Below are 15,778 nucleotides of genomic sequence, written 5' to 3'. Positions count from 1 at the left end.
ATCCCACTATCCACCTCAAACTCATAATTCACTCTAGCAAGACAGCACAGATGCATATTGACCAAAGCAAGATAGACTGCCAGCTCTCTGAAATAGGTTAAAGTTCATATTTACGTGTATGGAGCGAAGAGGATTGATGAACAATCAGCAAAGTGAGAGAGTGGGCAGACATCGGCAGATCCTACTGCAGCTGCTAGCAAATTTATGATACTTCTGTGCTGGATTTGCAGCTACACTGCTTAGTACTGTTGTACAATGCCCTTCATGCTGCTGCTGATTCAGTCTCTGAGCCACAGGGAGGGAAGAGCAGGAATCCATCATGTCACTTTGCGCTGTGTATAAGAGACATCATAGAAGGTAGTGTCTACCCTCTAGCTCAGAGACAACTTACATTCTTTTGATAAAGCCAGTAGCAAGGAAAACTGATTAAAAATGCAGACAAGTCATATAATGGCCACAAATAGAGATATTCATCATCTACACACCTGACAGCTTCTGAGTTCTGACACACTCAAATTTGGAGGCACATCTTTGCCTTCAGTGAGGCATGGTGCCCCACGACCATGCAGTCTCTGTGGCTTATGGTCTGTATTTTGGGGTTTTATATGTAAAAATCTATCTCAAGTCTAACTTTATATTCAGATATGGTCCCAGTTTGCATGATCCATATCAACATTTCAACACACAGTTCCTTACCGTGTCCTCAGAGATGTCTGGAGGCGTCTTCTGAGCATCATTTGCTTGTGTTATTTGCTTTACAGAAAACCTCGTCCCAAGCGCTCCTCTATTTGTCAATGTGATGTACTGGGTGACGGTCTCCCCGATGACATGCGTCCCAAAATCAATACATTTGCTATCTATGGTCAGCTGTAAAATATGTATCTGGTCAGCTAAGCATTAATATTTATGACATTTATACCTTCCAAAATGAATTATATTGATATCATATTATAAATGCATGTTTTCTATGTTGAGAGCCCATATATCACAGGCCGTGTGACACATTATTTATAGATGCTTCATACTTTAGTATCTATACTGTTAACCTTTACAATACATAAACGTACATCTGATCCATCATTGTAAATCACGTTGCTGTCCTACTGAAAGGTTATCCCAAATTTATAATAACCACTCTGATAGGGAGCACAATGCTATGCAATGCTTCCTCTGTAAAGGTATGAAATGTAGCTGCACTACTCTCTCCAGAGTCATTTATTGAGTATATGTCCCACCTGTCATGGGGCTACCGCGACAGAGAGGTTCCAGAGAACCGCAGCGCTCTGGGCCTCGTTCACACACAATGAACAGAAGCTCTTCACCTGTATTCTGACCTGGCTGCTTTGTGCCAGCAGTGCAGGAGTTAACCTTATTGCCGAGTTGCTGAGAGCTGGGTCTCTCTCTCAGCTGAAGTGGATTTTGTAATCTGATCCTCTATATAGACCCAGTCCTGACTTCAGCTATTGTCGGTGATCAGTTCTACTGCCTTGCTTGGAGGTTCAAGGAGCTTAGTGTTGGTGTTGGAGGTTTATTTACAGAGATTGGTGTCTGCGGTTTTGGTTGCATGTTTAACCTGTTTTCCTTCCTAGTTTATTCCTTCTCTTCCCCTCTCTGTGTTTCCTCTGTGGTTGTGTGAGCATTTGGTGAGTTTGAGACTTTAAGTTACCTTGTCTGTATACCCTGTTATTTGTTGTATTATTACACTGGTGCAGTCCACCTCCTTTAGGGGGAGAGGGGACCACTGATAGGGCCTGCACAGGAGACAGGGATATGCTGGCGGCTCGGGCCTCCTAACCATCATAGGTACCACCAAGATAAGGGAAAGCCAGGGCCCCATTAAAGTGGTAGGAACAGGTGCGGGTCCCAGTATGCCGTCCTGCCCCTTTAACGCCGCTTACAGCGTGACGCCACCCTTTAAATCCCCACGCCAATCATTTTTTTTCATACTTTGCTAGAGATCATGTATGTAAGTGTCATGAAGGTAGTAACTTCCCCACCGGTTGCCGTCTTCGCCTGGTTTCAGCGGCGCTCCAATAAACTGTCTACATTTGTGATACTGGTTGCCATCTGGAGTGGAGATCACTTTTTGGTATTCTCTCAGCGCAAGTCTATGAGATTCCACACAGTGATCTGGCAGGTTACAGATGCAGACACGTGGTGTAGAGGAGAATGGAGCGCCGCTGAAACCGGAAGAAGACAACGACCATAACAAAAGGACAAATAAAAAAAAATTAAAAAAATCACTAAGGGCTTTAATGGGAACCTGTCATCACATTCACACTGCCTGAACTACAGGAATCATGAACCAGAGCATGGCTACGAGATATGCTCTACTCAACATAATTGAAAAAGTTAGCCGGAGTCCAGTGTTGGTCCCTGGCCGTATTCTCCTTACATCCCTTCGGTTGAGTAATAGGTCGCTATGTGCGTATATCAGTCAGTAATGCAGAATGGTGCGGGGAGAAGCTGGCAGGAGGCCATGCTGGAAAATCAGAACTATCCCTATGATCTCTGACTTATTATTATTATTATTTATTATTATAGCATTTATTCCATGGCGCTTCTTTACATGTGAGGAGGGGTATACATAATAAAAATAAGTACAATAATCTTGAACAATACAAGTCACGACTGGTACATGAGGAGAGAGGACCCTGCCCGTGAGGGCTCACAATCTACAAGGGATGGGTGAGAATACAGTAGGTGAGGATAGAGCTGGTCATGCAGCGGTTTGGTCAATCGGTGATTACTGCAGTTTGTAGGCTTGTCGGAAGAGGTGGGTCTTCAGGTTCTTTTTTGAAGGTTTCGATGGTAGAGAGTTCCAGAGTAGGGGTGATACGCGTGAGAAATCTTGTATGCGATAGTGGGAAGAGGAGATAAGAGTGGAGTAGAGAAGGAGATCTTGTGAGGATCGGAGGTTGCGTGCAGGAAAGTGCTGAGAGACGAGGTCACAGATGTATGGAGGAGACAGGATGTGGATGGCTTTGTATGTCATGGTTAGGGTTTTGTACTGGAGTCTCTGGGAAATGGGGAGCCAGTGCAGGGATTGACAGAGGGGAGAGGCCGGGGAATAGCGGGGGAACAGGTGGATTAGTCGGGCAGCAGAGTTTAGAATAGATTGGAGGGGTGTGAGAGTGTTAGAGGGGAGGCCACAGAGCAGGAGGTTACAGTAGTCAAGGCGGGAGATGATGAGGGCATGGACTATGGTTTTTTGCAGATTCTTGGTTTAGGAATGTACGGATCCATGAAATATTTTTGAGTTGAAGGCGGCAGGAAGTGGAAAGGGCTTGGATATGTGGTTTGAAGGAGAGATCAGTGTCAAGGATTACCCCGAGACAGCGAGCTTGTGGGACTGGGGAGAGTGGGCAGCCGTTTACTGTAATGGATAGATTCATTGGGAGGGTCGCGAGAGATGGGGGAAAGACGAAGAATTCTGTTTTGTCCAGGATAAGTTTTAGAAATCTAGCGGAGAAGAAGGATGAAATAGCAGACAGACATTGAGGGATTCTGGTTAGTAGGGAGGCGATATCTGGTCCAGAGATGTAGATCTGTGTGTCATCAGCATAGAGATGATACTGAAAGCCGTGACATTCTATGAGCTGTCCCAGGCCAAAAGTGTAAATGGAGAAGAGCAGGAGCCCTAGGACTGAACCTTGTGGGACTCCGACAGATAGGGGGCGAGGTGAGGAGGTGGTGTGTGTAGTCAGCATAGAGATGATACTAAAAAATTCTTCAAACTATGTTTTCTTTAGCATTTTACAGTAAACCATGAGTCTCAGAGCCCCCATTCATCCATACAGAGATCACCATCTGACGCAGTCTCTTAAAATTCAAACAATCTACAGCAGGGGTGTCAAACTGCATTCCTCTAGGCCTCTAGGGCTGCAAACAGGTCATGTTTTCAGGATTTCCTTGTACTGCACAGGTGATAATTTAATCACCAAAAAATTATTTGTGTAGGTGATTAAATTATCACCTGTGCAGTACAAGGAAATCCTGAAAACATGACCTGTTTGCAGCCCTCGAGGAATGCAGTTTGACACCCCTGATCTACAGAATCCAAGAGCTGATGTTTCCAAGTGCCCCTTCTGAACTTCAACCCACCATGGACTCCATATTTGTCCTGAATTTTTGGAAAGGTTAAATTATGTTAGAGGTGGCATCATGCTTTTATGATGTTGTCTCCAAGTATAATAAATTAATTGGTATAGTGATCAATTTCACTTTTTCCCCCAGCAAAAAAAAGGGATTAGTAGCTTGCTCACCAAGACTTTAGACATCCAAACCTCGTTCATCTAGGAGTGCACCAGCTTTACATAAGCCTTGCCAAGTAGTCAAGCGCTTACAAAAAATCTTCAAACTTTATTTCCATGAATTTTCTCCAAAAAAGAAAAATCGAGCAAGTTAAAAAAAAAGGTATCCTTTCGAGGCAAGATACAAACTAATACTGCACACTATTTAAAACCAATGAATGATTAGATCATTGGAGACCAGCTTGTTATAAGTGTTCTAGGGCGGTTCCGAAGAACTAACCCTTACAACGAGGGAAGAACATTAAGGAGTTGTCCAGGAAAAACAAGTTATCTCCAGAAAAGGTCGCTGGAGGTCTGACTGCTGGAACCTGCACTGATCGGCAGAGCGGGGACTTTTATCAATGTTAGAATAGAGGGCAATGCACATACAGAGAGAATGAAAAGGGCGGCGTTCAGGCGTCCAGGGATAAAGGTTCCCTGTTGGGGATAAAAGTTCTCCGTCCTGCTGATGGGTGTGGATCCCAGTGGTCGGACCCCCACTGAACTATCACCTATCCTCTGGATGGGTCATAACTTGTTTTAACAAGACAACCGCATTAAAGGTCACAAATAAAACAGGATTTTTGGTTGCTTACCGTAAAATCTGTTTCTCGGAGCCTTCATTGGGGGACACAGGAACCATGGGTGTATGCTGCTGCCACTAGGAGGCTGACACTATGCAAATAAAAAAGTCAGCTCCTCCCCTGCAGTGTACACCCTACCGACAGGAAGTAGGATATTCAGTTAGTGAGAAAGCAGTAGGAGAAGCAACGTGTAAAAGAGAAAGAATAATAATATAATAATAATAAACTTTATCTATATAGCGCCAACAAACTCCACGGCGCTTCACAGATCAACAGTTTCAAACACTCAAAGAGTGTTCAAAGAACTCAAACGTATACAGTAAACAGAGCTGTTCAACTTGGGAGGGTGCTGTGTCCCCCAATGAAGGCTCCGAGAAACAGATTTTACGGTAAGCAACCAAAAATCCTGTTTTCTCTATCGCCTTTCATTGGGTGACACAGGAACCATGGGACGTCCCAAAGCAGTCCCTGGGGTGGGAACAGCAGAAAAACTCCATTCAGGTCGGAGGAATCACCACTGCCGCCTGCAAGATCCTTCCGCCTAGGCTGGCAACTGCTGAAGCGTAGGTATGGAGCTTATAACCCCTTGGCAAAGGAGTGACCGGAACACTAGGTTTCCACCTAGCAAAGATGTAGGGCAGATGCCCCATGGTGTACCGCCCAGGAGGCGCCCACTGCCCGGAGCAGAGTGAGGAGTCACTCTGTTCTTGATCCGGTGAGCCTCCAGAATGGCAGGTCTGATCCAGAGAACAATCGTAATCTTGGAAGCCGGCAGGCCTCTTGGCGTACCGTCTGGAATGACAAAGGACAGACCTTCTTCCTAAAGAAGGCGGCCCTACACAAATAGATCCTCACCGCCCTGACCAGGTCTAGCCTGTTCAGAGAATGCCCCAGAGAATCGATCGGAGCAGGACAAAGGTGGGAAGGACAATCTTATTCAAGTAAAAGGAGGACACCACCCTGGGAAGAAAAGGCGACGAAGGCCGTAAAACTACCCTATCCTGGTGAAAAACCAAGAAAGGGGCGATAGGAGAGAGCCACCAACTCCGAGATGCGTGGAGATGGCCACCAGCAAAGCCACCTTGCAGGACAGAGCAGACAGTGAGGCTCATGGAGAGGCTCAAGGGAGAAAGTCCACCGAGCCTCCAGAACAAGACTGAGGTCCCAGGGATCCACGGAAGTGTGGTACGAGGGAGCCGCATGCGCTACTGAAGAAAGGTCCTGATCTGAGAACGGGACGGATATAAATCTTCGTACCGTGATAGCCAGTAGCAAAGGACCTCTGAAAAGGGACTTCAGAAAAAGGATGGAAAGGGTTGCTATCTGACCCTTCAGAAAACTAAGGGCAAGGCCAGCATCAAGTCCCACCTAGAGAGAACGGCCAAAAAGGAAGGTTTCAACAGCAAAGCTGTTAACCTGAGACACCAAGAATTCTGCGGCAGATGGGTCCCTAGTACAGAAGATCTGACCTGACTGGGGCCTCCAGTGAGAGTCCGCGAGGAGATAAACGATCTCAGTGAACCAGACCTTCTGGGCCAATCTGGTGCGGTCAGAATGACCGGCACCCCCTCCGCATAGATCTTCAACAGTCTGGGAAGAAAGGGGAGGGAGGAACAGAAAGGTAAGTACAAATGGCGACCCAGGAATGGTCAAGGTATCGGTATCCACCACAAGAGGATTGCGGAGTTGGAAACAAAACGGTGGACTCTTCCTAAGCAGTCGGGCCGCCAGGAGATCGGTGTCTGGAATTCCTCATCCAAGGAAAATTTGAAGGAAGACCTCCTGAGTCGGGACCCCTGTCCTGCCGCAAGGCCCTCACGGCAGAGAAAACACTGCGGCCTAGTTGTCCACGCCGGGGATATACACTGTGGATAGTGCTGAAACCGTCGCCTCTGCCCAGAGGATCCTGGATACCTCCGCCATAGCCAAGAGACTGATTCCCTCCCTGGCGATTGACATAAGCCACAGCCGAGGCATTGGACGTCTGGATTCTGACTGGCAGACGTCTGAGAAGCCTTTCCCAGTGACTCAGGGATAGAAGAAAGGCCCCTCTCTCAATGGTGTCGATCGGCGGAGAGGACCCTTGCTCCGACCAACGCCCCCTTCAATGACGGATGGCGAGAAAACGCACCCCAGCCGGGAAGGCTGGTGACCGTCGTCACCACCTGCCTTGGGGAGGACCGGACATGAGGAATGAGAGGGGATGACAGCCACCAGTTGAGAGGCTATTAGAATCTGATGGAAAGTCGGATTGGAGGGTCCAGAGACAGCACAGACGTGTCCCACTGAGGAAGGATGGCCTGCTGAAGTGGTCCCAAGTGGAACCGCGCAAAAGAGAACGCTTACGGAGCTGTCACCATGCCTCACAGGACCGTCGTAGCTGAACGGAAGGAAGGCAGCCGAGGGCCCTGCAGAGAGCGAACTCTGTATGGAGAATTGCCCGCTTCTCAAGAAGAAAAACCCCTAGCGATGTCGAACAACATGCCTAAGAGGACGAGACGCTGACTCGGAACAAGACAAGACTTTGTTCTGTTGGCCAGCCACCAGAAACAGGACAGGGAGTCTAGGACGATGGTCAGACCCTCGGGGCCTGAGAGAGGGGCAGAGGCTTGATGAGGATTACTTCAAGGTATGGAATGAGCACTAAGGCCCCTGATCATCAAGGAAAATCAGGACATGGAGCAAGGCCTCTTGGATATCCGTGTAGCACAGGAAATCCTGTGGGTCCATGGAAGCCAGGACTGAACAGAGGAACTTCATCCTGAAATGCCGCATGCGGAACCTTCTGTTCACCAAGTTCAGAGACAGAAAGGGTCGAACTGCGCCGCTCTTCTTCGGCACTACAAGCAGGTTTGGATAGAAACCTGGGAAGCGTACCTGCTGTGGGACGGAAACAATAACCTCCGAACAAAGAAGGAAGGTAATGGACGCAAAGAAACCCAAGATCAGAGGAGGATTTTTAGAGGGCGGGATTCAAAGAAGCGATTCCGGGCCGCTAAGCGAACCCTATCTTGTATCCAGAGGATACCACCTCCCTGATCTAGGCGTCCTCCACCGAAGCTAGCCAAACATCCCTGAAAAAGGCAGGAGATGCCCGCCCAAACTCGAAGAAACGCTGGGCCGTTAGCACGAGTTATTATGCCGGAGAAGATCTGCCAGGTCTAGGCCTGGTGGACCAACCATGGGAGTTGCGGGCACACCGGGAAGGGATAGGCTTAAAGGAAAGCCTTTTCTCTAGCCAGACGAGATCGCAGTCTGTGTTAGCTAGAGGAATCTTCCGACGCCGCAAAACAGCGAAGGGACAAAGGGAACTCGTGCCTCCCGTGGCGTCATTAATAATTTGTTCCCTCATGTAGCCAAAGAAACAGGCCCCCCGGAAGGGCTGTGTGTAGAGCCGAATATTCCGTTGGATGGCCACCATAATGCTGGATGCGTGAGCTGCACAAGCTGCGCATCTAGGGAGGCAGATACCAAATATTTCCCTGCATAGGAAATCCGGTCCGTCAGGTCGGCTAGCTCCCCCGGAGGAGCTTCAGGCGGGGTGCTCTTACAAGGCTGTTTGGTCCATCTATCCATGGTCCCTGAGACCCAGGTAGAGGCAATGGCCGAGGCACAAAGTAGAAGCAGCCGTTACAAAAGGCTGATTTTTCCAGCGGTTCTATAAAAGTATCCTTGGAACCCGTGCCAAGCTGATAGACAGTCTGGGAACTGACGAGTCCAGAATTGCCCGCTTCCTGCCGAGGAATCAGTCCAGTTAGCGATGAGCTCAGGAGAGAAGGGATATAGGATGCCGAGATGCTTCCCTGTCTGCAAGCATCTGGTATGGCTCGCATTTCTCCTGGTAAGTACCACCACCTGTTCAGCGTGTGTGGGGCAAAGGTCCTGGAAAGTGGTTTGACCGTCTAAACGAAAACCGCCTATTCTGCGGGTTCCGTAGAGGTATCCATGATGCTTAGGGTCTGGTTGATCGCATCAATAAGGCTATCCAAGTCTGAAACTTCCTCTGCAAACATGACCGAGGAAGCCCGTCTCTCTCTCGATAGAGAGGAGGATCAGGAAGAGGGATCTCACCGGTCCAGACCGGAGGGCAAGATGGAGCGGGAAAGACAGGTGTCAGACGTCCATGGGGTTGATGGTGGACGTCATGGTCTCCTCCGACAGGCTCTGGAGGGCGAGTGGGTGGGGAAGGGAGCTGGGACCGAACCTCTAAGCACGCTTGTGTGCTAGGATCATGGTCCTGCCGTCGGATCTATAAAGATACGGGGTGGCAGTACACGCCGTACTCATAGTCCATAATGTGGGATTGCAGGTGTGACTGTTCACCCTGTATCCCCCTGTTCTGTATCTCTTGTAGGCTGGACGGAGAATCCTGTGACCCACTAGCGATTGCGGACAGGCACGGATACCAAGGTCGTGACATCCTGGTGAGGTCCGCCCCAGACTGAGACAGAAGGAAAACCCACCCAGGGATAGGGGTCTCGGCCTCACCCGGGTTAGGGACTCCTGGACAGGGAGTTGCTGCAGCTGACAAGAGGAAGCAGGAGGACGGGGACGCTCTCCTTATAGGGTTAGGCCTGGGAGCAGACCCACTAAATGATGTCCGAAGGTTAGGGAAACAGGAGAGGGGAGTAATAGGCTGCATAGCAGAGCTACTCACAGTAATAGTAGGGTCCTGCAGACTGCTCCTGGCTGTAGCTGCGACCGGCATCATGGCACAGATCCAGGGCACCAGCGATGAGATGGCAACCTAAGGAGGATGCAGGGGACCCCGCCGGAGGAAACGTGTGCTGGGGAAAGAAAGGGCCTGGCTGCAGTCTGGAAGAACCGCAGAAGGAGACCGCTGAAAAGGGCGCTGGAACGTGCGCCCTGCTGCGATGTGGCGCTAAGCAGCGGTGTAGCAATCATGGGCCCAGGAGCACCAAGATGGCGCCGGTGGGCGGGGAGAAAAGAGATTGTCGGGCGGGAGAAAGCCCGCCCGAAGAAACCGGAAGTGGAGGAGCGCGGTACCGGAAGTAGGCCCCGGCAGAAGCCGGGACCTAAATTAGAGGCCGGCGCGCCGGTAGAAGAGGCCACGGCCCCGGAACAGTGCGCCGCAGAGCAGTGCGGCAGCCTGCCAGGGCCGCCCGAGGGAACGAAGAGTAGGGTCGCGGCGTCGGAAGTAGGCCCCGGCCGGAACCGGGGCCTAAATTAGAGGCCGGCGCCGCCGGATAAGAGAGCCGCGGCGCCGAAGCAGAACGCCGCAGGGAAAGAGCAGCGCGGCAGTCTGCCAAGGCCGCCGCGCAGGGACAGAAAAGCAATGTTGCCGACGAACAGTGCGGCCCAGGGGGAAGCGGTGCGGCAGACTGTCAGAGTGTCGCGCTGATGGCGGCAGAAGAAGAGACAGAACCAGCGTACCTAGCCTGCCATCACCGCAGCTCAAAAGGGAGCGCTGCTGCCTGACCCGCTGCGATGCTATTCTGGGATTCCTAACATAAAAGTAAAAATCGTGCCTCAGGGACCTCTGCTCCCCCACACTGCGAGTGATCTGGGAAAAGGGAGCATGGAAAATACTCACCTAAACATCCCACGCCGTTACTAACCTGAGGGGGATGAGACGTCCATGGAGCTGGTGATGGACGTCCTCGTCACCTCCAACCGACAGGCTCTGGTGGGCCAGTGGGTGGGGGACGGAGCCAGGACCGGACTTCTCAGCACGCTTGTGTGCTAGGATCTTGGTCCTGGAGAGGGATCTATGAGGATACGGGGTGGCAGTACACGCCGTACTCATAGTCCGCTTTGTGGGATTACAGGTGTACCTGTATCACCCTGTATCCCCTCCGGAAAAACCTGAAAAGGAACGACGCACATTGAGGTAGATAAGGGTCTAATGAAAGACCCGTGTCCACCTCCTACTGACACTAAGCTAAACTGAATATCCTACTTCCAGTCGGTGGGGTGTACACTGCAGGGGAGGAGCTGACTTTTTTATTTGCATAGTGTCAGCCTCCTAGTGGCAGCAGCATACACCCATGGTTCCTGTGTCCCCCAATGAAAGGCGATAGAGAAAATAAAATATAACAAATCAATATAATAAATTGAGTTTCATGTATAAATTATATCACGGCTCGTTGGTTTTAAATAGTGTGTATCATTAGTTTGTATCCATGAAGTGACAAAAAACTGTTGAGGTTGAAAAAGCCTAGTAAGGATACCTTTCTCTTCGCTTGGCTGTATATATATATATATTTTTGTGAAAGTTCATGCAAATAAAGTTTGAAGATTTTATTTTAGAACCAAACTGTACAGCCCAAATGTCAGGGTATAATTGGCAAGTGATACTGTCAAATCACAGCATCAGATAGTAGGAGCAAATCCTAGAGACGTGCCTTCATGTTTTATGCTTACATGTGTTCTGGAATGGAAATACAATGGTAATATACAATGGTAATGCTGCTACGTTGCTGGATACGGCAGCAGTCACCGTACCTCACACTTCTTCGTTGAACATTTGACTGGAACAGAGAAGCGTCCGGTCTGCGCCAGCATCATCACCTCTCCTTCTAGATCTTCATTAATCTAAATAATGAATAATCATTAGACACAGTGGGCAACCACAACAGTGTCTGAGTTATGGGGGCACTACAGTAGGATAAGTTATGGGGGCACTACAGCAGGATCAATTATGGGGGCACTATAGCTGGATCAATTATGAGGTCACTACAGCAGGATCAATTATGGGGGCACTATAGCAGGATCAGTTATGGGGGCACTATAGCAGGATCAGTTATGGGGGCACTACAGTAGGATAAGTTATGGGGGCACTACAGCAGGATCAATTATGGGGGCACTATAGCTGGATCAATTATGAGGTCACTACAGCAGGATCAATTATGGGGGCACTATAGCAGGATCAGTTATGGGGGCACTATAGCAGGATCAGTTATGGGGGCACTATAGCAGGATCAGTTATGGGGTCACTATAGCAGGATCAGTTATGGGGGCACTATAGCTGGATCAATTATAGGGTCACTATAGCAGGATCAATTATGGGGTCACTATAGCAGGATCAGTTATGGGGGCACTATAGTAGGATCAATTATGGGGTCACTATAGCAGGATCAATTATGGGACACTATAGCAGGATCAATTATGGGGTCACTATAGCAGGATCAGTTATGGGGGCACTATAGTAGGATCAATTATGGGGTCACTATAGCAGGATCAATTATGGGACACTATAGCAGGATCAATTATGAGGTCACTATAGCAGGATCAGTTATGACGGCACTATAGCAGGATCAGTTATGGGGGCACTATAGCAGGATCAATTATGGGGGCACTATAGCAGGATCAGTTATGGGGGCACTATAGCAGGATCAGTTATGGGGGCACTATAGCAGGATCAGTTATGGGGGCACTATAGCAGGATCAATTATGGGGGCACTATAGCAGGATCAGTTATGGGGGCACTATAGCAGGATCAGTTATGGGGGCACTATAGCAGGATCAGTTATGGGGGCACTATAGCAGGATCAATTATGGGGTCACTATAGCAGGATCAGTTATGAGGGCACTATAGCAGGATCATTTATGGGGGCACTACAGCAGGATCACTTATGGGGGCACTATAGCAGGATCAATTATGGGGTCACTATAGCAGGATCAGTTATGGGGGCACTAAAGCAGGATCAGTTATGGGGGCAATATAGCAGCATCAGTTATAGGGGCAATATAGCAGCATCAGTTATGGGGGCACTATAGCAGGATCAGTTATGGGGGCACTATAGCAGGATCAGTTATGGGGGCACTATAGCAGGATCAGTTATGGGGGCACTATAGCAGGATCAGTTATGGGGGCACTATAGCAGGATCCGTTATGGGGGCACTATAGCACGCTCAATTGTGGGGTCACTATAGCAGGATCAGTTATGGGGGCACTATAGCAGGATCAGTTATGGGGGCACTATAGCAGGATCAATTATGGGGAACTATAGCACGATCAATTATGAGGTCACTATAGCAGGATCAATTATGGGGACACTATAGCAGGATCAGTTATGGGGGCACTATAGCAGGATCAGTTATGGGGGCACTATAGCAGGATCAGTTATGGGGGCACTATAGCAGGATCAATTATGGGGAACTATAGCACGATTAATTATGAGGTCACTATAGCAGGATCAATTATGGGGACACTATAGCAGGATCAGTTATGGGGGCACTATAGCAGGATCAGTTATGGGGGCACTATAGCAGGATCAGTTATTGGGGCACTATAGCAGGATCCGTTATGGGGGCACTATAGCACGATCAATTATGGGGTCACTATAGCAGGATCAGTTATGGGGGCACTATAGCAGGATCAGTTATGGGGGCACTATAGCAGGATCAATTATGGGGAACTATAGCACGATCAATTATGAGGTCACTATAGCAGGATCAATTATGGGGACACTATAGCAGGATCAATTATGAGGGCACTATAGATCAATGAATTATGGGGGCACTATGACTCAATGAATTATGGGGGCACTACATTATGATCAGCAACGGCGACACTATAGCTGGTGCTGTTAGGGGGATGCTGTGGTTGTCCTAACATGTATTAATCTAAATAAAATCTATGTATGCATAATGTGTTTTTACAAAGCACGCAATTCACTTCACTACAGCGTGAGCAAATTGTGAGGTTATTTAAATACAGAAATGTCTTATATAAAAGTAATGTTATCAGCTTACCATGGGCTTAAATACTACAATCATTTCACAGGACATTCCTGCTGACATCTGTCCTGGAGGGTCAAATCTACGAAAATCAAGAGAAAAACAAAGGGATTGCATTTGGTATATTTTATCCTCTGATAAGACCTTGTGCAGTGGCCTCTGAATTACACTTCTCTGGCAACTGTAGTTCTCCATTTGATTGAACGGCAACCTGTCACAGGAGTTACAATAACCATCTCCACCATCATCACTCCTCTCTTTTACAGCAATACAGACATGCTTTTTCACAAACTTTCTGAAAAGCACAGTGTAAAAAACAAATTCTCAGTTTAAAATTAAAGTGTTAAAAAAAATAAAAACAAAATATCTTTGGTACTGTCGAGTCCATAAAAGTCAGATCTATCAACATATAAAATTAAAACAACCCATAACGTAAATGCTGCAAACAGAAAAAAATCAAAAGGGTCAAAACTGCTGTTTTTTGTCACTCTCCTCCTCCAAAACGTGCAAAAAAAGTGAACAAAACACCACATGTATTCTAATATAGTATCTAAACGTCAGCTTGCCACACAAAAAAACAAGTCCTCACAAATCTCCATTGATCTAAAAATTAAAAAAAAAAAGTTATTTGCCTTAGAAAATGGTGCCACACACCAAAAATGTTTATTTTTACAAAGTTTAGAATTTCTTTTTAGACGCTACATATACAGTATATTATAAAATTAATATGCATAATCCTACTGATCTGCCAGGTTATTTTTACAACATAATGAAAATAGTACAGTGCCTTGCGAAAGTATTCGCCCCCCTGGAACTTTTCAACCTTTTCCCACATATCATGCTTCAGACATAAAGATACCAAATGTAAATTTTTGGTGAAGAATCAACAACAAGTGGAACACAATTGTGAAGTTGAACGAAATGTATTGGTTATTTTAAATTTTAGTGGAAATTCAAAAACTGAAAAGTGGGACGTGCAATATTATTTGGCCCCTTTACTTTCAGTGCAGCAAACTCACTCCAGAAGGTCATTGTGGATCTCTGAATGATCCAATGTTGTCCTAAATGCCTAATGATGAATATAATCCACCGGTGTGTGATCAAGTCTCTGTATAAATACACCTGCTCTGTGATAGTCTCAGGGTTCTGTGTGAAGCACAGAGAGCATCATGAAGACCAAGGAACACAACAGGCAGGTCCGTGATACTGTTGTGGAGAAGTTTAAAACTGGATTTGGATACAAAATGATTTCCAAAAGCATCCCAAGGAGCACTGTGCAAGCGATCATATTGAAATGGAAGGAGTATCATACCACTGCAAATCTACCAAGACCCGGCCGTCCCTCTAAACTTTCATCTCACACAAGGAGAAGACTGATCAGAGATGCAGCTAAGAGGCCCATGATCACTCTGGATGATCTGCAGAGATCTACAGCTGAGGTGGGACAGTCTGTCCATAGGACAACAGTCAGTCGTACACTGCACAAATCTGGCCTTTATGGAAGAGTGGCAAGAAGAAAGCCATTTCTCAAAGAGATCCATAAAAAATGTCGTTTAAAGTTTGCAACAAGCCACCTGGGAGACACAAACATGTGGAAGAAGGTGCTCTGGTCAGATGATACCAAAATCGAACTTTTTGGCAACAATATGTTTGGCGTAAAGGCAACACAGCTCATCACCCTGAACACACCATCCCCACTGTCAAACATGGTGGTGGTAGTCATGGTTTGGGCCTGCTTTTCTTCAGCAGGGACAGGGAAGATGGTTAAAATTGATGGTAAAATGGATGGAGCCACATACAGGACCATTCTTGAAGAAAACCTGTTGGAGTCTGCAACAGACCTGAGACTGGGATGGAGATTTGTCTTCCAACAGGACAATGATCCCAAACATAAAGCAAAATCTACAATGGAATGGTTCACAAATAAACGTATCCAGGTGTTAGAATGGCCAAGTCACAGTCCAGACCTCAATCCAATCGAGAATCTGTGGAAAGAGCTGAAAACTGCTGTTCACAAACGATCTCCATCAAACCTCACTGAGCTCGAGCTGTTTGCCAAGGACGAATGGGCAAGAATTTCAGTCTCTCGATGTACAAAACTAATAGAGACAGACCCCAAGCGACTTGCAGCTGTAATCGCAGCAAAAGGAGGCGCAACAAAGTATTAAGTTAGAGGGGCCGAATAATATTGCACGCCCC

The 15,778-nt window shown here is 47.5% G+C and overlaps 1 protein-coding gene across 1 annotated transcript in view; it reads right to left on the bottom strand.

The window, feature by feature from the left end:
• The window catches only part of CFAP74 (cilia and flagella associated protein 74), a 211,304-nt gene that overhangs the window by 93,823 nt on the left and 101,703 nt on the right, over nt 1–15,778 (bottom strand). The window contains exons 15-17 of the mRNA XM_069741966.1: nt 13,595–13,661; nt 11,342–11,431; nt 697–867 (exon numbers count right to left, since the gene is read on the bottom strand). Of these exons, the coding sequence (XP_069598067.1) occupies nt 697–867; nt 11,342–11,431; nt 13,595–13,661 (328 nt within the window). The remainder of the gene's footprint in view (nt 1–696; nt 868–11,341; nt 11,432–13,594; nt 13,662–15,778) is intronic.

Source organism: Ranitomeya imitator, chromosome 10 (assembly GCF_032444005.1).
Source record: "Ranitomeya imitator isolate aRanImi1 chromosome 10, aRanImi1.pri, whole genome shotgun sequence".
Classification (NCBI taxonomy): domain Eukaryota; kingdom Metazoa; phylum Chordata; class Amphibia; order Anura; family Dendrobatidae; genus Ranitomeya; species Ranitomeya imitator.
The sequence above is the reverse complement of the archived record's forward strand: the minus strand, read 5'-3'. Positions and strand labels throughout refer to the sequence as shown.